This window comes from Paralichthys olivaceus, chromosome 19, assembly GCF_024713975.1.
Source record: "Paralichthys olivaceus isolate ysfri-2021 chromosome 19, ASM2471397v2, whole genome shotgun sequence".
Classification (NCBI taxonomy): domain Eukaryota; kingdom Metazoa; phylum Chordata; class Actinopteri; order Pleuronectiformes; family Paralichthyidae; genus Paralichthys; species Paralichthys olivaceus.
This window is the reverse complement of record NC_091111.1, coordinates 10,054,889-10,082,583: the sequence shown is the minus strand read 5'-3', so window position 1 is coordinate 10,082,583 and position 27,695 is coordinate 10,054,889. Positions and strand designations below refer to the sequence as shown.

The window sequence follows — 27,695 nt, the reverse complement described above, 5'->3', positions numbered from 1 at the left end:
GGATCTGCACCAAATTGCAAAAACCCATAAATAATGGTCCCCTAAACATTTTGCCTGAAACACAAGAAACACACATGTGGGTAATTTCCATAGAGAAATAGTCGGATGTTTGGAAGTAAATAAAAGGGAACTTGAAATGGAATTTGTCTGGTTTGAAATTATTGATCGGACAATTTCACATGTTCATATTCATTATTTTCATGGACTATCATTAGTCTTGACTTGGAGAGATCCCTTGAAACATTTTAACCAAGATTTAAATCACATTGACAGTTTCATGTTGTGTCGACCAAATACATGTGATGAGGTTGGTCATGTCTTTTGTTCATTCATTTAACACAGCGGCTTCAGAATAGTTTTTTTCTGAAAGATTGTGAAAGGGTACTAAAGGGTCTTAAAGCCACAGGGCAAAAAACTGAGACTCACTTTTGACTGACACAGTGAGAAGTGCAATGACGGGTAAATGGTTTTCCACAGTTTTTGTTTATCAAAGATATGGCCCACCTCCAAAAACTTGCTAACTGTCTCTGCAAATATGTGTAACTAAAACAGTTTTCTGCCCAAAAAACCCTCAGTGAAACAGACAGCGACTAATTCAAGCAGCAAATGTTTGAGTATATATATATTTAATACGCGAGGCAGTTGTTTGTATAGTCATCTGGAGACTAAATTGATTACAGTCAAAGTCTATCAGATCCACCTCAGAAGATTACAGTGATTGATCAACCGAGCTGACAGATCGTACATATGCTTTGCTCTTAATGAATTAAACCAACGCAGTGAATTTAAAACAAAAGGACCTGAGTTGTTTCGAGTCTGGAAGCATTGAAGACAAACAGCTCAATCACTCACAATCAGCAGGGGGACGTCTGAGGAACAGCGCTGCACTTGTTAGACATAACAATCAACGCTGCCGGTCAAGCACTTGGTCGTACTTTGTTCAAACTTTTAAAATGAACACTTGAACTTTTTAACATCAATAGCTCTAATTAGAGGTTCATTTGACAAAGGAGCAAACAGAGTCACAACTCAGCCTCAGCCAAAACAAATCACACTAACTACAACTGCCAGTGGATTGCACGACGAGATTACAGGCAACCCAGCATATACATGTATGTGTGTTCAGTTGTATCTGTGTGTGCATGCTGGTACGTACTATTTACAGAACATATTTTTAAAAACTAAAAATAAACATATTGTCCCAAGCAACTCTGGCACATAGAGTACTGCTAATGCATCAGTGCTGGTCAATTATCTAACTGAGAAAAGCTGCATAATGAGCTGACAGTTTTTTCTGATATGTTTTGAGAGGCTGTATGTGAGACGAATATGTCAGGGTGAGCTCTTGCGGGAATACAGCAGCGAGTGTGAGTGTTTTTGACATTTCTAACATGACACTATTGAACCTGAGGGGCCTTACACGTAGAAGATGTCAACTTGGAAAGACAAGGAAATTCAAGAGTTTTTGGTGATGCCGGTGTCAATGTGACGTAAAAAACAATTCCGAGGCAGTATTTATACATCACATCCTGCCTCCTGCATGCTCTACTGAGACACTGCCCCTCGCCTTCGTTCGCTAAGATTCCTTACTGCCAATTTTCCATACATTTTCTAAACGGCTATTTAAACAGCTTTCCAATTAGGACATTGTTTTGAGGTTTTGAGACAAATAAATAAATCGGTTGTTGAGATATTTCAGTCTGAATTACTGAAGTCATCCAACACCCGGTTGTCATGTATGGAGCCTCACAGCTAGCAGGGCTAAAAATACAGACGATTGGCCTCACTTCATACAACTATATAATGATTTCTCTCCTGCGTGCAAGACAAAACTTTCAAAACACAATTTAACTGCCTCAGAGGAACATTTAAAAAAAAGCCTATTGGAATTTTCAGTCAAGCTTCCATTGATTACTTAAGAAGAAATGAAGCATCCAAGTAATGGAAAATGAGATTCATGACCACTTTTCTAAGAAGAAATGATGGGCACACGTTAATATCATGCACACACACAAACAAACACAGACTCATTTGGTTACAGCTGAGCAGTTACCACATGATGCCACACACACAGTCCCAGGAAACACGTCTTCACCGCTGACAAGAGCCGACCCTGTGGCCGACTCCTTAAAGAATGTGGTAAACACATCATCACCTCAGTACGTGACACTGTGGTAGACAGGTTAATGATAAGTGTTACTATCACGGTTGGCGTTGACAGCTCTTCCCCACTCACTCGTCACATCTTATTACTGCTGCCAATCACGGTGGCGAGCCCCGTCAATTCCACCTTTCTGTCAGATCGACAGGATAAATGGAAAATAGCTCAGATTTTATTAGATATCCTGACATGCAAAAACGCTCCAGAGTCAACTTCATCATCTAAATTAAAAGTGCCATCATCCAGCTCCTTGTTAAGATAATTGTTTTCCGGAGGTTTTACAATTAGGACTGTCATTACTCGTTGCATATTACTTGATATTAAAAAATTCTGACTGTCGGCCCTGAAAGAGAAATCATTTTTTCACATTTGGACAGAGACAGGTTTTGAACATGGAAACTCGACCCAATCTTCCTCCCACCTGCAGGGAAGCAGTCCCTGCAGAGGCAGTGAGGCTGAGAACGAGGGTTTCTTGGCTGGAAAGCTGTGTAGAAAGGAAGGATTTAATGTTTTCATCTTTTTTAAGGCTTCAACCCCCAAAAATATTGCCTCACATAATACCTGAAATATGCAGATACTGCACTTTGCCTTTGGATAATCTTTATAGAAGGGAAAAGGGGGAAAATGCAGTTCACACAAGCAAAATGCAAAATTCTAGTAGCTTTGTTGTTATATTGTGAAAGAAAATAGACTATTTCCTATTCACATGTCACACAGTGAAATCCAAAAACTATTTCAAAACGATACACTTACAGACATGTTATTGATTTGAAATGAGCAGGTAAAATATTTTTCTTCAACCTGTTCTTTTTTCATAGAAAGAATAAATAAATACAGATGGTTATTCATTTTTTTACTGTGACTCAACATTACAAAACTACACTACTTAGACCTTTACAACTGCCTTTTGCATTTATCATTTTAGCGTTTTGCTTTAACACTTTATTTATTTATTTATTCTCAAAAATGAGTAGATTTAGCTGCATTTTATGTTGAACAACAAACTGAATTACAGTCAGACAAGACTAATGTCAACATAATTGAACATTACTTCCATAATTGCACAATTATTGGCGATGTCAAGATAAATGCTGCTAATGCTCCAAATGTTTAAACATACTTCCCACTGTGTTGGTGCAGCTGAATCTGTGTGTTGCCAGGCAACACTTATGCTAAATAACACTGAAGAGCTATATTGTTTTGCAGGATTTCGTATTATAAATACTTTTTTTTTTTTATAACTGTTTGTTAATTTTATATACTTTTACCAGGTTTAAGTAATAAGTGATTTACAAAACCAATAATCTTGTTGAGCTCGTGATTTACAGTGATTCTAAAATAGTTAATTGGTGACAAAATGACAAAGAATCTCATAATAACAGGAAGAAATACTTTTAAATAATTTAGAAAATGTTAATTAGTTTTTTATTGTTTTATCTTGAGATACTCTCTATTTATAAATATCTGTATCACAGCCAACACTGCACCCATCAAGGTAATGTGATTATTAGCCTTTCTGAGTGAAGTCAAAGATGTGTCATTTCTCCCTGAATTTGTATGAGCTGTTAGGGAAACACAAGTGAACTTTGGCTCCCATCAACAAATCTGCTTAATAATCTTCTCTCTGACTTGGTAATTATCTCAGTCCTTGACCTGAGAGGGCGGGAGAGAGGGGGGAGGATGAGGGGGAGAACACAGGATGTGGGTGGGCACGTCAGTGTATCAAACTGGGAATGCCGCTGGAGCTGTGAGTTCCGGAGAGCTCCGTGTCTGGCCTTTACCGAGCGGGTGCTGAATGAGCTCATCAATATTCATTGACCCGCTCTGGCTAATGTCCCCGGCGACGGGCAGAATAAAGTTGCAGAGGTCGCACACTTCACACGAGGGAGAGGGAGGCCGGGGGAGAGCGGCGGAGAGAATGAGCGATGCTGTGAGCGGGCGATGATAAGAGAGTGCAGGTTTCAGACAAAATGAGAGCAGAGAGAAGAAACACCAAAAGGGCAAAGCCTCGGGGCTTGTAGAGGGGTGAGGGAGTTTATTACGACTTGAAAGTGAAACATTATAAAACATGCAGGGGGGAAACATAAGCGCAACGATAAAGACACACAGGGCTGTGGAGAACAAACAAACACACACACACTGTGCATTCAAAGTGTGATATGACAAGATGAGTGTAACGGCAAACAAATGCAGCTCCTCTAACCTCTCCCTCTATTTGTTGTTCCGTTTCTCGCTCCTTCCCTGCAGTCTGGGGTAGATCCACACTGTATGACATGACACCTGAGTATACATAACGCTACACGCCTCAAGAGAGGAAGCAGAGCTTGAGCATATGAAGATAAGAGACAGAGGGAACTCAGAAGACAAATGAAACAAAGCAGGGGAGTGGCCCGACAGAAAGAGTAGATCGAGGTTAGGAGGAGAGAACGAGCTTGTACGCTGAAACCACGCTGACGCAAACCTGCTTTGACATGATGCTCCTTGACATGAAGCATATGCATGAACAGCCTTTACTGTATATATTAATATCAAAACAATTTTCACCAATACTCTGACCTCTCCTTAATCATGCATGCATGAAGGAGCTGATGAGGGAGGTGTGAGGAAGTAGTAGAAAGGACGATGCTAAATAATGTGCTATGTGTGCGCTAACTCATAAAAACCACGACTCCACATTTCAGTTAAGAATCAGTAGATGTGATTTTTAAAATCCGGATCTGGTTTGAAATAAGGTGGCATCACACACTAGAGGAGAATCTTTGCAGATATTCTTCTCTCTTAACTCAAGCATGCACACACCAAAAGATTAGAAAATAATGGCCCATCACACACTACAGGATATTATTGAGATTATCGCTCCAGAAGGGAGTGACCCACCACCTTACTTCACCTCTCCGACGTGGTCTCATGAGGAAGAAGCCGCAAATGAAAAACAAACAGGATGGAGACTGGCGTGGTGCGACAACTCGCATCAGTGAGCTTTGCAGGGAAATAAGACAAAGGAACAAGAAGAAACAAGTCAGGATGAGAAAATGGCAGCCTGGCTAACGTGCACCTGTATAGTTTTGCGTTCGCCATTTCAAAAACTCTACTCATCTCTCTCATTGGTTCTGCTCGGAGAGTAGTGACATAATCATCCTGTTTTTAAATCATAAACATCAAAAATGTTTCGGAGAGGGTGTACAAGAAAACTTAAATGACCAGCTCAGTTGCTGCAAACTTCTTCTTCCACCGCCCCGAGTCAGAGCTAACTCATGTGAGAATAAAGCAAGGAATATCCAGATCATTCAGTTACTTTTCTAACAGACAACAAATGCAAGTCTGAAAAAAACTAAAAGAATACAAATAATTCCAGATGAAAAGGAATTTGAAATCGGGCGACTCTGATGATTCTGCGGGCAGTTCAGGAGAAGAACAGATTTCTCCTTTTGGCAAATTGCGGTTAAGGTGGCCTGAAATTCCTGTGGTCTGAGCCCAGTTTCAGTTAAATGCTTAAAATGTAAGATTTAAAATGGATGTTTTAGCACAGATGCACACATACACTCACACATCAGGCTAAATCCTCTCAGTTAAGGTGAAGGCTGTACTTGGACCTATAGACAAACAACCGCTTCAACTGTCCTCAAGTTCTTTTCTCCTTATTCTTCCTCTCGTCTGTCTCGCCCTCCACATCTTTTCTTGTTTATTCTATCGCACTGTCTACTCTCTGGTGTGTTTTTTTTTTTTTGCAGAATCATCAGCGATCCCGGAGAGTGGATGAAGTGTTGCTCTCTTCTTTTCTGGCTCAGAGTTAAAAAAAATGGAGAAGAAATTGGGTTTTCTCGTAAAGGAACGGAGCGAGTAGAGATGAAAGCTTACAAAACAAGTGAAATTATTGCTGGGGGCTCGACTATCACGGCTGTGACCCCTGACCTGTTGCATTAGAGTGTGGCCATAAGATTCCTGAACCCCATCACATTTATTATTTATCTACTTGGACAGAGACTCTGCTCCCTCTCACTCCTCTTGTGTAACCCTCTCCCTTCCAGTGCAGCCTCATTCACTTTCATCAGACGAATCCTCCTCTGCTTCTCTGTACAGCTCCTTCTCTTCACCTGGCCTTCACCTCTGGAAAAGCTCTGTCGTTTCTTTTTTTTCTCGACAATCCCTCGTGACTCCTCCTGAAGTTCTCCTCCAGTTTTCAACTCCTTTTCAACTTTCTCATTTGAAAATATGCGATGTGAGTATGTGTATGTTTGTGCGTGCACCACAGGGGCCTAATGACAACACATTGTTCTGTCAAGCAACAACACTCCCACTTGTGTTTCTGTTTATATTTCTATCATATCAAACAAATACTGCAGTTACAACAAAAAAGTGCAGCATCCATCTGTGCAGCTCGTCTTGTTTTCTTCCTCTGTCTCTCTTGGATATGTGTCAAGGCTGCGGCTTATCATGCCACTTTGGTTTTGCATACTTCAAACGGCAGCCTTAATATTTAAATATACAGCTGGTGCAGTAGGTTATGTTGCGGTATGGCAGGAGCGGAGATACACACAGGCAGGGAGGGACGCACAGAAAATAAAAGCTTGCAAAAACACATTTACACTCACGAAAACTCAAACTTTAAATATTCATAGTTCTTAAGATTTTTTTAAACCCTTATACTATTTACAATTACCATGTGCATTTCCTTGAGAGAGGTCTGTTTGTGGGTATGCAGTGTGCATACGCTTCACTCTAGTGTACAGAAACAATTTAATTCTGTAGTTCTGTTAATTGGTGAATAAATCACCATCCTATCTTTCTACAGAAAAAGAAACAAAGGTGGAGACAGGAATTAGGAAAGAGGCTATGTGCTAAGTGGAAGAGACATTTTGAAATAGGCACACACAGTCACACACACATTGCTCTCATAAAGTGCTGGTACAGCCTTTAAGGGCAATTTGGGGTTCACTATCTTTCCCAAGAGAATGAGGGAAACTAAGATTGAACTACGACCTTCTGGTCAGTAGATGATTCCCCCCTTTTTTTCTGAGCCACGACTGCTCCTAAAATGCATTTGGAATTTGTGATCTGATCTCACCTCTTGCTGCTTTATGTAAATGATCACTACTGCCAGGAAAGTATCAGTCATTATGTGTTGGTCACTGTTGATATTGTAGCAGTGATGAAAACAAATCACTGAGAAGTGTAAAAACACTTGATTCATACTGAAACTGTAGGGGATCAGAGTTGAGTAGGCGTTCCTTAAATATGGATGTTCATACCAGATCTAATAGGGGTCTAAATGAAGAATACTGTATGAAAGTAAGTAAGTACTATAAAATAAAAATGTGTTTGTCAGAAGTATTAAGAAACAAGAATAACCTTTCATCAGAAAAAAGGAGAGAAACCATAAAAGGAAATAAATTAAGTGTTTCTGTTTTAAGTGAATATCTATCTTCTTGAAAATAAAATTTGACTTATCATTAAAGTGGAAGAGAAAAAAAAAAGCTCAGGACAAGATGAACTGAAAAACAAGACGAATGAAGACTTGCCACAAGACAAAGCAGGCTTGGTCAGGGTTAACATGTCGGGGTCTGGAGATGCAGAAGTGGAAGCTCACAGAGTGCAACTATAGTACACAGCGTGGTTCTCTCTGCTCCGTTCAGCTTAGTTCATCCATATTAGATAGATGGGGCGCTGCAAGGCCAAACAGCCCAGCGGCGAAACAGAAAACACCGCGGCAAATGATCTGTGACATTGACAGGGGGAAAGGGGCTTGTAGCATGAGTCAGCGATCACTGCTGATGAGCTTGGATGAGGACTTCTCGTGCACGTGCAGGTGATTCTCCCCCGCAACCTTCGCCTTTGCTCTGCAACATTTAGAGTGCACATAGGCGTGAAGACCTTGACGCAGTGACCGGGCTCACCTCCGTTTACCCAGTGTGTGTTAGTGTGTTGTTGTGGGCATTAACGCTAGCACTGTCATGGGATTAAGCAAAGTAATTACCCACTTCACACTGTAAAATCAAGGCCACAGCACATATGTACACCACAACGCAGTATAAGGACCTATACCCACAACCTAAACACATATTTGCTTTCAGATGCCACCTCGTTGTCTGTGAAATGCCATGAGTAAAAAAATGCTAAGTATGTTGTTATTAGTGACATAAAGGCCAAACTCACAATATACACGCGCAGACATGCAAAGCAACAAAACAGACTGTCCAATCTTGACAGTGGTGACATTTGGACGCCGTGCTGTTATGACTAATCGGCCAAAATGAAGTCACAAAATCCATCCCTGGCTTCACCTCTCAAACCCTTTCTTCCTCTCCTCCAGTATCACACGTCACCCCCCCTCCCTTCAAACCCCAACACCTAAATGTCAGCATTTCAATTGGGCTCATTAATACATCCTATTTTAGGTATCTAGTGTGTGTTAGGATGCAGCAGGATCATCATCTCTGAATCTTTCCCTCGCTTTATGTCTCTGATCCATCATTATCTCTCCCCTCTGATATTCTCTCTCTGTGTTTCCTTCTGATTCACTATCGCTGGGTGTGTGTTTTTGTGTGTGAGGCAGCGACTGTGAATCATGAAGTGGCCTTTCCACTGACATGGCCCGGACTGACCCAGTCTGGACACCACAGAGCTGAACAGCATCCATCACAATAGTATTCATCTGCTCCTCACACAGGCTGCCAAGCTGTAATGCATGTGTTTGTCTGTGTGGGTGTATAAAACAAAAATGTCACTGTATATGGATAAGGATGTATAGACCATGGACCGTAAATAAAAATCAAAACTTCCTCCCGCTGGGTGTCTAACCAAACTTAAACACTTGAACACACATCCGTATTGGTCTGTGTTCCATCCTCTAACATGGAGGAGTTGAGGTCTGTGACCTATATTGTATAAAAAAATTGTGGCACATAAATTAGTCTTAAAAATGGTTTCTGTCAATTTCCGTTGTTCATTTCACACCAATGTTTGCGTGTTTATTATTCTGGTAAGTTTCATTACAAACAGGGTGAATGGCTGATAGCTGCGAGTGACTGGTGTATCTGCATTTGTATCTCTACTGACCCGACAGACGAATGTGCAACATGGACATTATGAGGATCTGAGGATTTCTTCACATAGTATCAAAGTGCCAATGAGGCAAGGATGGAGGATTACACAGCGAGTGAATCAGATGTGTAGGAATTCAAAAGCAGCCTGAAACACACACACAACCTGGTTATCAGGAGACAGGGAAACAAAGAGAAAGCTTTATAGCCAATAATCTTTGAGGTAAATCAGTTGTGAAAACCACAGACACTGTGCCCTGAATAAAAATCTGGCAAGGAATTAGTTCTGTTCCTGCCCTATGTGGGCTGGAGGATGGAAAGGATACTGTTCTTTATTTTAAATAAGGTGGTTTGACTTTATTTCAGGCTCCTAGCCCCTGTGGTCAGAGATCAGAGAGCATGCTGGCAGCTCATCAGAAAACAGCAGCAAGCCAGAACAGAAAACAAATACAAGAGAAAGATATAACAGCAGCTTAAGTTCATTTAGTTCAACATCAAAGGAATAGTTTGTCATTCTTGTCGAGAGTTAGATGAGAATATTGTTCCTCTAGTGTTTGTTTGTTAAACTTGAAGCTACTCCCGGCATCTTAGTTAATCTTAGAATGACAATAGGGAACACCTTATCTCCAATCAATGATCATTGATTAACAAAGAAAACAAATCAGATGAATCATGTTAATTAATTAGCTGTAGAAGGTGTTTGTTATGGGAATTTTGTACGACTGGACAGAGCAAGATCAGAATTTTCTTAAGATAAGATAAACTACATTAAACTAACTTCAATCTTCTCATTTAACACTTGGCCTGAAAGCATATAATGGTATATCCCAAAATGTTGAACCATTTTTATTTAAGTTTTTGAGCGGAGGCACGTAAGTGAGTTACGTCTGAGCTGAAATTTCTAAATGAACATCAACAGTTAATACTAGAGGTGTCACAATATTCTTCTAATTAGCAAAATGAGAGCTGATATCATGTTTTACTAATAAAATATTGTGTAAATAATCCTGTGATGTTGCAGTAAGTGATTGATTGATTTATTATATGTGCTGATGAAATCTCTCTCCTGCTCTCTTTGGGAGAAGGGGATGAGCGTCATACAAACAGCTGTTTATGTTGCAGCGTTCTCTCTCGACTAGTTGAATGTTTTATTTAAAACTACAGCCCATGGAAATCAGTCTGACTACGAAACTGATCTGATCTGTGTCTATGATCTCTTCTTCTCTGTATCAGCGGGGCACCTACACACAAACGGCACAGTCAGTGTCTTCTTAAAAACATTCCAGTGTTCCTCATGAAAAGAAATGAAATTAGAGGACAGAGGAAGCAAAAACAATGAGAGAAAAATAGCAAATAAGATTTAAAATAAGATAAAGTGTTTGAGTGTCGTTAAAGGGGCCTAACAGCGAAAGCCTTTGTCTTTCTACAGACGCTCTAACTTATTACTTTCAATTCCAGTGTTGTATTTTAACTAAATCATCAATCCCATGCCTGATTTCAAGAGAATAAAAAAATAATATGGAATATAATGCAAGTCCAGCATAATGTCTGTGATTCATCAGTGACAATTAACCAAGCTGATTTGCAGCGATTCTGATCCTGAATAATTACACGATCAACTAAAAAGCCTGTAGTGTCATCCCGTCTGATCTTCTCTCTGTTGATCAATGAACTACATTTTTTGTCTCATGCTCATTTCTGAAATGACTCTTTCCACAAAACTTTTGAAGTATTAGTTTTATGGCTTTTAGCTTTCAATAAAAAAAATGAATAGAAAATAAGTGTATGAAGTAAGCCATGCCTTCATCTTTTCATCAATGGCCTTTCAGTCCTGTTCATACTGAAGATAGAGAGAAGTGGAGAGGTGGAGTTATGCACTTTGCACTTTGTACAGAAAGAGAAAAGGACGGATGAGGAGAGGAGGGATTTGTTTTTTGAAATCAATTACATTTTCTTAAACCTTGTCTGTTTCCTGAATTAATTAATTAAAAGTTATGTCCATGTATGTCGGAATGCATCTAGATTCATGGGAATGTGTGCACAGCTGAGTGTGTGTGTGTGTGTGTGTGTGTGTGTGTGTGTGTGTGTGTGTCAGCATGATTATGCAAGTGCTACTTTGCAGACGTCTTTGATGGCAGACGACAGCGCTAATAAGATGACATTTGTCATCAGCAAACAGACAGTGGCGGGAACGCAAAGATGAGTGAAGCTCTGGCTTAAACATACTACCGACATCCGTTTCATTCACACACCATGGCTTGACAGCACAGTTGTCATGGAAATCGCAGCGGACAGACTGTGTGCATGCGCGCGTGCGTGTGAGTGCGCACAGAACCGGAGGGCTGAGTGTGCAGCGGAAAGATGGATACAGTGGTTTTGTGTAAATGTGAGTTAGTGTGTCTCTTGGATAGCCTGTGGGACACAGTTAGAAGGGAGCTGTGCTGATTAGTTGAGGGACCAGTGGGACAGAAGGGGAACAATGCCTCCTCCTCTTCCTCCTCCCCCTGTCTTTCTGGTTATAAGCTGACATGACATGGTCAGAGAGGGGCACTACCCAGTCTATGGAATGGCTTTGAGGCACCAGCATGCTGCTTATGGGAGGTACCAGCCTCGCCGACATTACTTCTGCACTAAAGCTTTCAGCCGGGCGACAGCCAGTGGAAACAATGAAGTGTCGCTCCAATTAGGAGGCAAAATGTTATAAATAATTGAGTGGGCAAATGTAAATGTGTTTGTGGATGGCTTTGGATTTGTGTGTCAGTACAGATGTGGATATGGAAAATCTTTGAAACAAAAAAAAAAATCACTGACTAATCAAACTTAATTGAGACACTTTGCAACAAAAACCCTGTTCACACGCGTAAAGGCCTTTTGGTTGCCTTAGGGAGAGACAAGAGAAAGTGGCACTTCATCTGAAACAAGTCTCGCTCTTACACCAGGACTTCTCTTACAAGATTAATTAACTGATCCCCTGGGTGTGCGCTCCCTTAAGAGCGCATGTGTTTGCCTGCCCCTGTGTGTGTGTGTGTGTGTGTGCGTGCGTTTCGTCAGATCCTGCCAAATGTCGGGAGTGCACCCAATTAGTTTAAGAGTCCAGGCCCACACACCTGTCTACCTGTGCTGACAATGGCCCACGGCTGTGCGCATACATTTACACATTAATTAACCATCTCGGGCCATTAATTAGTCACTCAGCAAAGTTAATGACTAGCCACTCAATGGTAAGTTACACCAGGGAGGGAGGAGAGAGCAGGCAGGGCCACATACAAATACTGTGCACACACATGCAAACACAGACACTGTGCACAGCCTATATCACACACTCCTAAAAGATATATAAAGGAATCTTTATAATAATATATGTGATGGTGTGTGTGCAAAAACAAACAAATGAGCAAATACATTTATCTCCATAAGTACGACATAAAGGGGCCAGATGTTCTTTGCCAAAACACTTAAAGTTACGAAAAACCTCCTTAAGTGCTAAATCCTTTCTTATGTTCCTTTTTCATTTTATACAAATCTTTTTCTGCTATGAAATGATATATCACAAAAAAAACCAATACAATAAGATGTTTTCCTCTCACTGTTATGGTTTGTTGGTGTACGGTAGATGCAGGTTTACTTTAACTGGATATATATCTCATCCTAAGTCTTTTTCAATGGAACACATATATTAATAGATATTTTTCACCTTTTTCCCAGGTAGACTGGCCCCCAACTGCAGGAGATAACGTATTAATCCTAGAATGCTATTGATGTAGTGCTTTTCTCCTCATGAATGTAACATCTGCCATTGTCCAGCCAATGAGAATATGGTTGGACGAGATCATATCGACCAATCCAATTAGAGGTTACAGCCCTAGACATTCCAAAATTGCATTTGTCTGGGTCTTTCACGACTGAGACAAATGAATACATTTTTAAATTGAAGCTATCATGAAAAAGCATGGGTGAATCATTCTATGATGAAAATAATAGTTACTTTTAATTAAGGTTTGAAGGGAGTGCAGCATACATTTGGCAAAACAAACAAAACCCAATCACTGTCTCAGCTCTCAGATCAAATGTGCAGTCAATCTATTTTATACTGATATTAACGCATATCGTACTTTTCCCTTCAGGAGTACAACAACCTTTCTGATTTTCTACCTTTTATACTGTTGCATAATGGGATATGTGTGTATATGTCAACGTTCACTTGTTTTCTCTTTGGGTGGGCGAGTAATTTATCCACCCTCTTGGCATCTGCCTAATTCTCCTCCTAATAACATAATAGATCTCTAATGTGTTCTTCAGCAATGCTTTATCATAGACCTGTGTGTAGTTGTCTCACAATGACAACAGACTCGTCTATCATAGTGAGACAGGCCATCGGGACCATCAGGAAAAATCCCACCGCATCACTGGGTCAATGGACTGTCAAAAAGTACATGACGTTTTTATTGTCTTCAGGAAACAGGCAGAACTTGGATGAAAGCTGGTAGTTTCTGCTTTAGCTGTGCTATTTCCTGAAATGGGAATGCAGTTCTCAGCAAGCAGGCAGACGTTGGTGTAACACCAGCCCTATCCATTCAACTTTCAGGTTGTTCAGGCTGCGTTCATAGTCACTGGCCAATCAGAATAATCAACCCTCACCAACATGAGTAGGTGAGCTGGCAGCTGCTGCCACAGATAGGATGTCATTCTGTGACAAACACTGGCTAGTACCCTCTACAAAATGAATGACATGGCATTTGATGTTAAGAGAAAAGCGAGAGAAGAGAAAATATTCCAGACATCTGTAGCCTCCTTCAGATCAAGTATCAGTGTTTGGGAGAGCATGGGATTTAAGTCGTTTCTCAAATGAGGCCTGATGACTCATAGCTGCATGTGCGACAGCGTCTGTGCATGTTACCTCTCTGTCTTTGAGAACAGCCTGCGTCCTGTAGAGCAGGAGAAGACGGACATCGCTGTCTCGCAGGCTGAAGTTACTCTCCAGGATCTGAAGCACATCAATCCGAGGCCGCACGGGGAGCGAGGAGTCCCCGCAGAACGGACGCAGCCAAGCCAGGAGGTCGTCTGAGGTCACCGTGCTGTCACTGAGGGAGAAGGGTGAGAGGGACGGGAGACAGACGTGGGGTGAGAGAGAGGGCGAGACAGCAATAGAGAGGCAAGGTGAAGAGATTATTGTGAAAAAGTAAAACCTTAACTCTAGCCCAAATTAAGTTAACTTTCTTAAATATATATTTTTCAAAAGTTATTGTGTGAAAATTTTACATTTCAAACTCTTGCCAAAACTAAATAAAAAAGCAATTTCGGGAATTATTTTTGTCTACACAAGTGTCTGTTTTGTACTTGTTGCATATTGGACTAGATAAAAAGGTAATTTCCCCTTGAGCTTCACAACACTGCAATGGGTTTTTTTTCCATTGATTTTCTGACATTTTACTGGACTAAAAAAGTTCCAACCCTGATCCAAACATCAAGGAACAAAGCTTTGATGCCATCGCTTTGTGCTTAACCACAGTAAAGGCAGACAATTAGAGGATGTTCTGTCACAGACCCATTGTTTTAGTTTGATTTGTTTGGCCAATGGTCTCAAAGAACAGGAACAGGTTCTGTGTCATCTCAAAAAAAACCAAAAACCACCAAACAGGTTGGCAGGTGCCATTTATCGATTAATTTATTTTACTGGCTTTTGATTAGAGCTGAAAAGTGGGAGAGCTGGTGTGATTTATGCAGGACTTAAACACTAACACACATTTCATGCACATGTGCTTGGGTTAGGGTTAGATTTAGTTTAAGGAAAGCAGTAAATGTCTCTCAGAAAAAGTACACAGAGTACGATTGTAGTTAGTATGCCAGTGTGTGTGCAGATACCTACCCACTCTGGACATTGTTGTGCACAGTGGTGACCATGGCCTCCAGGACCCTGAGGGGCTGTGAGTAATTTGAGAGGGCGTCTGGGTCTCCACTGAAAAACAAACGATATCAATACAATCATTTTACATAATATGCTACTTAAGATACGATTTTCAAATAACCACAATGTCAAGGGAACTGAGGGAAAGAAAAAAAAAACTTCTTGTCCTTGTCAGGGACAGAGTTAGTTTAAAAGCTGTGTTTGGCAGTGTGGTGGAAATCTAGTGAGCTAGAGGACTTAAGTTACATGAGACAGATGATATCTAGAGGAGAGAAATGTATTATGTGCAATATACCATTATATATATTTCTTAACAAGCAGAAATTAAATATTTGAAAAAAAAAATTGTAATCACCGTGAAATAAATATTATTAAAGCCCTTAAAATACAAAGCACAAAAATAAGAGAAATACATTGAAACCTGTCTCCATTACAGTTTGTGTGTGTGTGTGTGTGTGTGTGTGTGTGTGTGTGTGTGTGTGTGTGTGTGTGTGTGTGTGTGTGTGTGTGTGTGTGTGTGTGTGTGTGTGTGTGTGTGTGTGTGTGTGAGTGCAAGAGGAGGCAATTTTTCACATAGACAGAAAGGGAAAAAAAAGAGTGATTTCCCTTGACTCAAGTCCACTTTGCTGCTGGGCTTGCAAACATGCACCCAGCTTCATTCATACATACTGTATATAAATACACACAGGCACACACATATACATGTTATGTATACATGTACAAACGATCAGGCATAAGGTAGAAAGATGACAAAGCATTTCCTTCACTGAATTTTACCACTTGCATTTTCTCTTCAAAGACTCACAAACACAGACTCGCTATGACAGGTACAAAAGACGGCCATTAGTGTGAGGCTCAGGTACTGCTGCTGCAGCAAGCTGAAGGCTAAGAGATAGAGGCAGAAACAAGTGCAGCTCATTCCTACCTGCCAAACACATGGCTTCGAGAAAGCCCCGCAACAACACACACACACACACACACACACACACACACACACACACACACACACACACACACACACACACACACACACACACACACACACAATGTGCATGTGACACAGAGTCATACCTGAATGCATAAAGGGATATTCATATGCAGGAACACTGAGTGACATGTTCCAGGGAAAGAACTCCAGTGAATACATGAGGCTGCGTGTGTGTGTGTGGGCACCAAGAGAGATCTGCAAGTGAACAGCTGTATCAGGCTGCATTAATTATAAGAAGATAATGAATCGGAGAAAGTGGAAGATTGTGTGTGTGTGTGTGTGTGTGTGCCACCTACAGTATCTGCACCATGCACCATTGAGCTGCCTTAAAGCAGCAGGACATGAGGCAGAAATATTCATTTATCAAGTCAATCAGATGTCCCAGTGATATGTGGCACTTTCAGAAAAACCTTGCTCACTGGTTCATCACTATTAGCACATATGATTCTTATGACAAATATTAAAAACATGTGAACACGAGCCTTCCATTTAAGACTGTAAGTGTATGCTATGAAAAAAACAACTTGCCCTGATAACAATCATCAAAATCAAAATATCATGTTTTTTGGATGCAAACATTTTCCCATGTCCCCTAAAACAGCACAGCTCTGCAAACATGTCGGGGGGGGTCTTCTTTTCCTTCTTTTGAAGGCAGGGAGCAGGAAGACACTAATAAAACGCTGTGAGCGTAACTCCCACAGGCAGCTACTGTATCTTCAATTCAACACTTCAGGCATTTGTTTTGACAATGTTTTTCCCACCACCTTGCCGAGCCCAAAGCGGACCGCTACACAGCACAGTACTGTATATTTTAAGATTTTCAGACTGACAGAGATCAGGTAGTAGGTGATGTGTTCAGTTGGCCTTCAATATTTTAGAATATACATCGCTGCGGCCGATTGTGAGTTGGATATAGATACTTCTCTTAACATGAGTTGTTGTTAAAATGCATGTTTCATGAACAGTGCCCGAGCAGATAGGTATGAAAGAGGTGCACATAGCCATATATACCATATCATATCATCTATTATTTAAAACCCTGTGAAAATAACCAAAAAAGTAAACACTAGTTGCAGAGGCATATGAGGGATTTAAAGCTTTCTGACTCCTGGACCAAAGAAATGTGTGGATCCATCTTCATTATATTCATTTAAAAGGGTGCTTGATGTTTGTTGGGTCTTTTTTTTGTTTCCCTCATATATATTTATTGATTTATTTTCACTTTACAAATGTATTTTCTCTCTTTATTACACAATATCTACAATAAATAATTCAAAATCCTATGTAATGTACATGAGTATCATAGTATCAGTTTCATTTACCTAGAAACACACGATTTCATGTTTTAACTCATTGTCAGGGATGTAAAAGCATCCAGGTTTTTTTTTAATCCGGTATCTTGCTCAAAGGCGGGATATGAAATTCTGGCAGACGGCAGAGTGTCTCTCCTGCCGGGCTGTTGACAGCACAGACACCGGAGCTCAGAGTATTAGAGCAGTCAACAGAGACGAGTCGGGCTGCCCTGCATTGTGCTGCCCTCCATTTCCATCACCTGTCTCCACTTCCATCACAACTAGTTTTAGGACACTGTTGCTCCTGAATTGCTCTGTGTACTGTGAGCCAGTCAAAGAACACTGCAGTGAGTCAACTCACTAAATGCAAGTTGACCCGGGGGTCTTCTCGACTGATGCGTTAACTCATTGAGTAAAGATGGACGACATGACAGCTCCCAAAAAGTGAATCTTTACCCTCTTGGGGGAATTGTATTTCAAATGTTATCATTTAGGGAAAGTTTTGTACATGTCTATTGTGACTTGATGATACCACCTCTGACTTTGTTCTGTGTTTTTTATTGTGTATGTAATGAAGAAATAATAAAACAGCCAGAGATAATTACCTGAGCGCAGCCACGACTCTCGCCACACCATCATGAAGCACAGTTTTGACGGACAGGTCTAGGGGCCCAACAGCAACGCACAGAAGCTTCCCAATGCACTCCAGAGGCTGTCCATCAGTTGCCATGGTGACCGCCAGCTCATGTACTTTTGACCTCTCGGACCGAGACAAATCATAAAGTTGACTGTAACTCTGGAGCTGTTCCTGGAAATAAGGAACAAAACAAGTGAGAGAAGAGAAAGACAGTGAGATAAGAGGTGGAGGGTGGTGGAGGAAGTTTAAAGTTCAGTGAATGACAGTCATCTATTGACTCAGAGAGCAGCACTGTCCTGGGTCGCAGTGTTCTGCTGTGTGTATGTGTTGTGTATTTGCATGTGTGTGTTCCTTAACTTTACACCATTAAAATGACCTCAGTTTGTACCTTTCTTTTTGTAAATTTAATTGTATTCACCCCTAGGTGTGAGTCTCACTGTTATAAAGGACAAAAACTGACATAAGTATAAATAACTACATAAAGTATTATGCGATGAAAAGGACTATTTATCTATTTGTTTGCGTTAGTTTTTTCTAATCTTTTTTTTTTTAAATTTATTTCTAAATGTATTCAATTGTTTCATACATTTCAATATCCATTTATTTACACTAATTTATTTACATTTATTTATTTATGTCTACATTTCCTTATTTATTTCATATGGAGTCCGATTAGATTCTATTTATAACCTCTATCTATATCTGCAGTATTAAAACAGCTGCAGTCTGGTTGTGGGTGATGCATGTCACAGAGGCAACACAATAATATGCTTGTTGACACTAAAGTGAAGCCTTTCAAGAGCCTCATTTATGGGATTAGAAAGGGGGGATTATAAAGGCCACAGTAAATGAAGTATCAATGGAGGAAACATTCTGCAGTGAAAACCTGGAGGTGTGACAGGTTTCCAAAAAGCTAGATGCACAATGATGTAGGAAATACACAGTTTTGCTGTTTGCCAGGGGAATGACAGATGCTGCTGCATCATGTATCACTGTGGTGTCTCGGGTGTTGCAGGTTGGCAGACTCTTGGAAATTAATCTGACAGTTGTAGATCTAGAAAGAGAAAATGATCTTTGAACCCACAGTGTTCTGTGGCCGGTGTTTGGAGAATGTTTTTGTAGATTCTTTTTAAAGGCTGAGCTACAAAATATAAGCTCTGAATTTGTCAGTCTCATTAACCCTCATGTTTGGTCACATAAACGGGGATGAGGACATTTCGGGCAGCTTTGGGCTGGCTTTTTTGCATTTGAAAATGATTTAAAGACTTAGTTTATTAGTCATTGTCTTTGCTAGACTTTCTGTTATTTATTTATTTAAATTCTAATTAGCATTTGCTTATATGCAAAGAGTGTCTGCTGTTTGATGAATTTGTATTACTTTCAATAAAGTGAAAAAACACACATATAGTTGGCAAGAAGGACAGATGGATGCATGTTTATATCTGTACATTTTTGTACCGAGCTGACTTTCCTACCACTATTCTGTGCCGGTACTGGATAATGACACATTTTTACAATGGGTGTACCATTGTGCCACATATTGTACAATATCTGCAGTGGGTAATTTGCTGTCCTCGAAGCAGGTCGAGGCACCTGTGGTGGATTCCTCTATGATCCACTATAATTCCCAGCAGCTGGTCACGTACACTTGATAAATGACCACAGTACAGGCAAAAAGAACCTCACACAGGGCTCCTTCCTTCTATCTATCTTTCTCTACCAATCTGCCCTTTCCTGATCCTTATACCCTTTTCATCTATCTCCAAGGATACAATTGCTTCCTGCACCAGTAGAAGGTAAGTTTTATTATAGAGCTTGCGGTGTGCATCCACATGTTTGTGTGCATCTAAAGCTTTAGCCTACAGCTCAGCTCTTGTGCAGCCTGTATCCTCCTCTCTGTTGTGGAGGGTATATACTTTTTAAACACAGATAAACCAAGAGCTAAACATTACTTTTATTACTGTTATTAACTTGCTCAGAAATGACCACTTTTCATGGATAATCTCAGGGTCGCATAGCAACGCTCGGCTTGTCAAATCGTAACGTCCACTCTCAACATCTCTGCGTGCATCTCCATGTACACACACACAGAAAGGGACAGAGAGATAGCCAGCCATGAGGAGGTGACAGCGGGGGTAAGTCACTGTGACTTTGCCTAATGAGATACAGCACAGTGTACATACTGTATATATAGCCATACGGCAGGGCTCATTTGAAACAGCAGCCCGTAGATTTCCATTAATATACCCTTGACTGGTCCCAGTGAGACCGGGAAGAGCTCAGTCGAGCAGAACAACCCCAGAAATGTACAACACGCACACAAACACACACATATATACGCAGGCCCACAAGAAGTACAAACACAACCTGTATGTCAAATTAAAGGTGACCTAATGAACAAACTGGGTAACAGGATTTGAGAGTCACTCAGAGTTACATGATAAAGAAGGTGATTTGCTTTATCTAGTGTAAGAAATGTGCCATTTTAGTAATAAAAAAAGTTACTATAATGATATGGTCTGTACAATAATTCATAACTTAAGTGCAGTATATAATTAAGTCCATCGAGGTAATTACAGTAAGTCTAATTCTGGAACTGTATTAGGATGACAAAGCACATATTCTTCCACTATCACTTAAGCACAGGATTTTTGTTTTGTTGGCAACATTTTAATGCAATATCTAGAGTCTCTTACATATACCCATTAAAATCATACTGATGATTAAGTATAATGTAACTATGGATACCTACAGCAAAAAATTAAGGGTCTATATCCGCATTATCTGACATTTTAAGGTTTTTTTTCATCATTATTCAACAGTGTGGTCTTTCAGTTTGCAAGCAGGAGTTTTTTGTGCGACGAGTCTGGCAATATAACCCAAGAAACAGAATGCCAGACGTAGTGTTCCGCCCTCACCATGGGTGCGGTTGCTTTACTTCTTTCAGAGTCGTGTACTGGCTGCCCGTCAGAAGTAAAACTCACGCACCCACAATGAGGGCTCTTGAACTGAAAGACCCCAATCTTCAATAAAGATAAAGACAAAAACATAACAATTATATCAAACAATTGAAAATCTCTGACAACACTTCAAAAATAAATATTCTGTAGGATATAGTGTCTGGAAAGATGGGGTCTACCTGCTGGCTGTCTCTGAACGACAGAATGAAATCATGGCTCAGAGTGTCCAGGTGGGCCTGAGATTGCTGCAGGTGTGCTAGAGCCTCATCAAAAGTCATCCCCGCTGGGCCCGTCCCCTCGTGCTCCCCACCACCATCGCCTCCTCTCTTCCGGTTCTTCTCGGCCAGCTGACGCAGGGCCTTAGTGGCTCGCTTTATCACCTCCGACCTCGCCTGGATGCTCAGCTGGAGACGGGACAGGATGGACGTATAGGGAATAGACAGCGGAAGAGGAGGAGAGGGATAAGGTAAGCGAATTTGGTAGGGGATCAGGTTCATATGAAGGAGCAGAGGGAGAGAGAGGTGCACAGGTTATGAGCATTAATTTCACACTTAACATGTCAAAGATAGATAGGTATAACCTACTCTATCAGCACCAGAGTACCATAAGGAACTAAAAGTAGTGTGTGTGTGTGTGTGTGTGTGTGTGTGTGTGTGTGTGTGTGTGTGAGGAGTGTGTGTTTATTTGAAAGAGGTTGAGATCATAGCTGCCAGTCTGGTGTAATTGATTCTATTCGGTGAGAGGAGGTTAACCATTCATGGGGAGAAGAGAAGGCCTTTGGCTGTAGCAGGTTTTACTCTCTTGTATGAAATCACACAGGCGCTGACAGGCCCCACACACACATTCACACCAAGAAGACACTTAAAAATCACCCAGCTTCACACTTCCAGCTATCCCAGCCACACACCCAGATAAATACTTCTCACACACAGCCTGACGGCCAAGACAGGACAATCTCTAAAATGGAGTTTCATGACAAACCATTATTATTTCTTTGAAGGGGAAGTGTGTGTATGCATTTGTGTGTAAGGCTTTATGTGGTCTGTTGTTTTATTTGCAAGCTGGTCTTTAACTGTGGAGCTACATATAGACATTCACAACCAATGTCAGTTCAAGCCTTGGACAAACCAGTTGGGAGGTTGGGGAACAGAGGACATCTCTACTAAAGAGGTTATCAAAGATCAATACTTCAGAGGAGGGAAAATGCCAACAGTCTACATTTCCCTTTAAAAATATGCCCAGTATGAGGTAAGCTAAGTCTTGTCACCATTTCGCCCCTTGGCCTTGTGGGGAATGGATCAATCTATCATCGGGGGCAATGGGGATGCAAAAGGTCAGATGCATTTTGAAGAATGAGGGGGGTCACAGTTCTCAATTTCAAGGGTTCAAAAAGGTTAAAAAAAAATAAAGAGAGAAGGAAGGGGAGGGAAGAAGGAGCAAAGAGTATTAACTGAGGAAGTTACTCAGCATGTTAAAAAGCACAGTGGGAAAACAAAGCCTGCTGGGAGTTGGGGTTTAATTGGCTCTGAAATAGAGAGGGATCAATTAGCTCCCCTGGGGTTATGGGGAAAAAGATGGGGTATGAGAAATGGAAGTGTCTAGAGAGGTGAGGCTGCAAGGTGCAAATGTAAAAAAAGATTAATATATAATATGTAACAATTCTTTATTAAAACTAGACCTATTCTCCATATTTTGTTGACTTGTGTAATACTTACATTATCAAAAATATTACCAACAATGTGTAAACCCACAGAAATCAACCAATTTTATTTAAGGTGACAAGACGGGTAATTCTCTCCACATTTTAATTGCGTCATATTTCGTCTTTACCCATGGCTGTGTCTATCTTTGCTACAATTTCCCGGGTAAAGGACATACGACTAATGAAAAGCACACTGCTAGTCAGTTAGCTAGTTGGCTGTTTTTTCCTGCCATTGTTTTTACTGGCCATTCTGAGCTTTCTGTCACCGAAGCTCTCCCAGTAAAGGGAACGTGACACAAGAAGACTATGGGACAAGAAGTGCTGGTTGAGACAACAAATCCCATAATCCCACGCTGCTTCACGACATCATCAAACTAGCTCTTTTGTTATTGTTGAATGAGAGACCCCTACTGGCCAAAATTACTATTGTACGTTTAAATACTCTGCAGGACAGTGTTGCAAGATTGTCGCAGATATGTCTTGTGCAATTTCATGATATTATAAATTTAATTGAATCATAAAGTTATCGAGTGAAGAGGTGAACAGAATAATATATTTTCTTCTGGTTTTGATGATCCACAAATTTAGTCTGAGGTATATAAAACAACCTAGAGCCATTGACAGAGGAATATGATGTAGTGACGGAAAACCCCACAATTTTTTCTGCCATGCAACATGAATCCCATCTCCCCAACCAGTTCCTGTGTGAAACACTGTAGCCTCTTTCATACTGTACTGTGTTCTCCAAGTCATCTTTATCTGACAAAAAGTAAATCATATGGAAAATATTGTAATTCAGGAAACATCAATACTGTTTTCTGGCCCAGACTCACAATTTTGGCTGCGTCAGGTGAAAAGGTGATATTATCAAGGAGGTGAACCATGTCAGCAGGGACCAGCCTGTCCAGATACTTGGCACAGGTGTCGTAAGCCTGCAGGTAGTCTTGGTCGCTCTGTGGGGGCCTCTTCAGCAATTGGGGGTCTCCTTTCCAAAACAGCTTCTGCAGCCACACTGAATGGACTGCACTGGGGGACACCGTTGCTCCTCCGCCACCAGGCACAGGCAGACGATTGGCGAGTTTGGAGATGGACAGTACGTTCTGACTGGTCAGAACTGACTTCAGAGTGACCAGCGGATCCAAGGATTCATCGGTCAGCTTGCGATAATCTAAGCCTGCAAATAGATGGACATTTGTTTTGAATGCTTTAAATGTATGCTGACATTTATACACTGTATTGAACACAATTAGAACATGTGCTTTCCTTTAATCAATTCCCTGTGCTTATAATTCATTGTATGTACATAAAAAATATCATGCAGACTAGAGGGCTCCATCACGTACTTGTACACATCACCTTCCACAGCACTTTGCCCTGGTTGTTGAGACTTTGCCATTAATGTGTTGCTATTAAATGCAATCTATATGTTCAAAAGCTCAGCAAAGTAATAAGAGGTAGGAGTTTAATATAAGGTCGGCTTTTGTGTTTGGCTGTACACTGTGAAATATATAAAACAACTTATTTATTATGGTACATAATACAATTCAAGACATGACATGTATATTAAAAAACACAAGATGCATTTTTCGGCACTGCACATATAGTTAGCACAAAGGCAGAGGCACAATAGAACAGCAGCATTGTCTGAGAGGCCGGATATTCTTATGTGTCAGAGACGCCTATTTGAAGGCACTTAATGCTGTGTACATAGCACAGTACTTGCTATAGTCACATATGTGAAAACCGTGCAGCACTTCCAGGATAATTACAGTAAAATGCACAGGATGTTCAGTATTCCCTCGCATAACTGAAACAAGGCGTGGCAGAGGAGACATGAATAACAGACGACAGTAAAAGGTTGAAGTACGCAACATAGACTGCATGTGACCCAAGTGTGAAAGTGCTGCTGTCTGTGTAGAGGTTGTCTCTGGGTCTGTCCATGTGCATCACATCCCCCAGACTGTGTGTGTGTGTGTGTGTGTGTGTGTGTGTGTGTGTGTGTGTGTGTGGGTTTGTACAGCTATCTTTGTGAGGACCAGTTTTAGCCTTTAACCCACTGAGTGAGGACATTTTTGTCAAAGTGAGCACCCCCCCCCCCCCCTTTAATGGACTGTTTGGGGGTCAAGACCTGGTTTAACGGTTAGGGTAAGAAATAGGTTAGGTTAAGGGTTAGGGTTAGACATTTAGTTTGGATGGTTAGGGTAAGGGGCTGGGGAATGCATTATGCCAATGAGTGTCCTCACTAAGATAGCTGTACAAACGTGTGTGTGTGAGTGAGTGAAAGAGCGAGAGACACAAACCGAGAGAGCTGGTGGCATCCTGCACTATCAGACAGACACATTACTGTGGCAACACCAAAGCCTGTCTGGGCTTTAAATATTTAAGACTGGTCTGCCGGTGGGGAGGGCTCAGTCAACCCTGATCGGAATTCCCCCCCACACACACTCATATACACGCACACACACACACTCACTTTCAGACAGGCCCAGACGGACACTTTAACTGCAGATAAGACTTACATGCACTTACACATGTACTCTCTGTCTCTTTCCCCCTGTCTCACTCCTCTCGCTGCCTCTGTCTCTTCCAAACCCGAGCAGCATCTCATTCTCATCCTCAGGAGAGCTCTCTCAGACAGTCACCTGGTACTGTGTCTGAAATTGTGATGAATATTGGTCACACACCACCTGTCTCTGCAGCGTCTGTATGCCTCTGTAAGTGGGTCTGTGTGGGTTAGTTTGCATGTGTCTGTTCAGGACTGAAAATTAGTAATTTAGTAAGTGTATGTGTGTGTGTGTGCGCGTGTGTGTGTATGTGTCAAAGTTGGATAGCGTTAGTAGAAAGTTGGTGGCCCTGGAGACACCGCAACAGACTGTGTGTCAGTTTTGCTACAGGAGTGTGAATGTGTGTGATTCAGAGAGTGTTATTATCAGTTATTATCAGTAAGTCTATAATTAATTAGGTGAAGTACATGCCTATATGTGTGTATGTGTTGTAGCTTGTTTTAGATTTTGCATGTGGCTGTAGTACGAGAGATACATATAAGCTTGTCCTGCCACAGCCAAAAATTCAACAGTAATAGTTTTGTTTCGGCAAAGGCTTAAATCATTTGTTTATTTTTTTATTATTATTTTATTGAATGGGCAATGGAAAAACTAGCTAACTTAGTTACAAAGCTCTACATCCAATGCCTATGAATACATCATCAACACTCTAGTAGTATGTGGTGTTTCAGATTACACTCTGTAAAAAACCCTTGTGAACCCTTGTACACACAAAGAGGGACACGCACTATTCAGAAATGAAGCCAAAATATCCTGAATACAAACACTGCCATCTTGTGCATATGGAGCCAGAGTCTATGCAGCAGTGATCAGGGATGTGCCCTATTTACATCTGGAGCGGGTCCTCTTTACGGAGGCCACCATGTTTTTTACAGTAGCTCTGACTGGACAAACTAAAAACCTCTTGAGTTTTTATGACAACTGAAGGTTGCTACAGATTCTCTTTTATGTTTAGAAGAGGAGGGTGAGGTGAGGGGTGTTCAGCTGCAACATGCAACTTCACCACTAGATGTCACTAGATTCTACACACTGAACCTTTAAAATCAAAATAGTGAAACTGTTTAAAACTATCAACAGGTGTGCAAGCTAGCAACCAAACCGTTATATAACTTATAACACTCGCACAAATAAACAACATTATAAGAACAATCCAGGTCATTTATTTACCGTAACAAAAAAACTTTAGTTAGCCTAAATTCCTAGCTCGCAACAGCTGACAAATCCTGCAATCAGCTGTTCAGCCCATAGCTTCTTTTGTTTAACTGTCTGAAATCGAAGAACCACTCTTTTGAAAAAAAAACAAATCAAGAAGAATTGTGGGTAAAAAGTATCTGGGGCTTGACAAACACTTTGCTTATGTACAGCAGTGATGTGAGTGAAACTGAAATGCAGCAGTGGCAGTGTGAGTTTAAAGCCAATTCCACTTTTTGTTGGTTTATGTAGAAAAAAAAGCATCTTGAAGTGGATGTCTCACAGGTGTGTGTATGTCTGAGGGGTGTTTAACAGAGACATGTGTCACCGGTAAAAGCTGTGGTGTTATTTGGAGCAGCAGGAAGAAGTGAGGCGTGAAAACACAGCTGACACCCAGCTGACCTTTACTGAACTTCACAGAGAGGTGACACCACCTCCACCTGTACACAACAAAGTTTAAGCACGCTGACACGCTGCAACCTGGACATGATGTCCTTGGAGCGGGTTCAGCCTCGGAAATTTGAGCGGAAGCAGCATCTCACTGTGACACCGTCGTTTCAGGAGATCGATGTGCATATTGAGCGGAAGCACAGGGGTGGATTTATCATTGCGTTTATAGGGAAAGTGAATATTTGTCTTTTTTAATCGCGTTTTCAATTTTAGAATTTTTTTACAGGAGATTTGGTGGAGCAAAAGAGGAACAGTGAGATCAAAAGACAAGACGAGGTCAAGATAAAAGAAAATCATTACGAGTATTTCATGTGTTTCAAGAGAAAAATGTAAGAATATTTGCTTGTTTTATCAAGCAGCAAAACAGCAGCTGTTGTATTTTTAAACTCTACATGACAATCTGTGGCTCAGAGGTTATCGACCGGCCAGAGGGGACATCAGCATTTGTCTGTGAGTCATCAATCATGTCATTGGGGATTGATTTCTTGACATTAAAGTCTTCAGGCTGATTTCCCACCAATATTAGAGTTGCATTAATTCTTCAAATCTGACTGCTTTTTTTTTTTTTTTAAATGCTTCTCACTTCTCAGACACACACGGTTGTCTGACAAATTAGGGCCATTGTCAGTTCTGTTACTCGCGGTCTAATTGAGTTCAAACTAAATAGTATAAGCTTTTGGAAATGTTTTCCTTCTGACTCACAGAGACAATTATGCATTTTTAAAGCAAATATTACATCCACATCATTATTAGTCATCGTTTTATGTAAACATCTGTCTGTCTGTCTATATGACTATAAGCAGAA

At 40.8% G+C, this 27,695-nt stretch overlaps 1 protein-coding gene across 1 annotated transcript in view; it reads right to left on the bottom strand.

The window, feature by feature from the left end:
* Nucleotides 1–27,695, bottom strand: part of nbas (NBAS subunit of NRZ tethering complex) — a 143,665-nt gene that overhangs the window by 24,399 nt on the left and 91,571 nt on the right. Inside the window, exons 45-49 of the mRNA XM_069514751.1 lie at nt 23,519–23,859; nt 21,163–21,387; nt 17,992–18,194; nt 15,068–15,157; nt 14,099–14,282 (exon numbers count right to left, since the gene is read on the bottom strand). Coding sequence (XP_069370852.1) covers nt 14,099–14,282; nt 15,068–15,157; nt 17,992–18,194; nt 21,163–21,387; nt 23,519–23,859 — 1,043 coding nt within the window. The remainder of the gene's footprint in view (nt 1–14,098; nt 14,283–15,067; nt 15,158–17,991; nt 18,195–21,162; nt 21,388–23,518; nt 23,860–27,695) is intronic.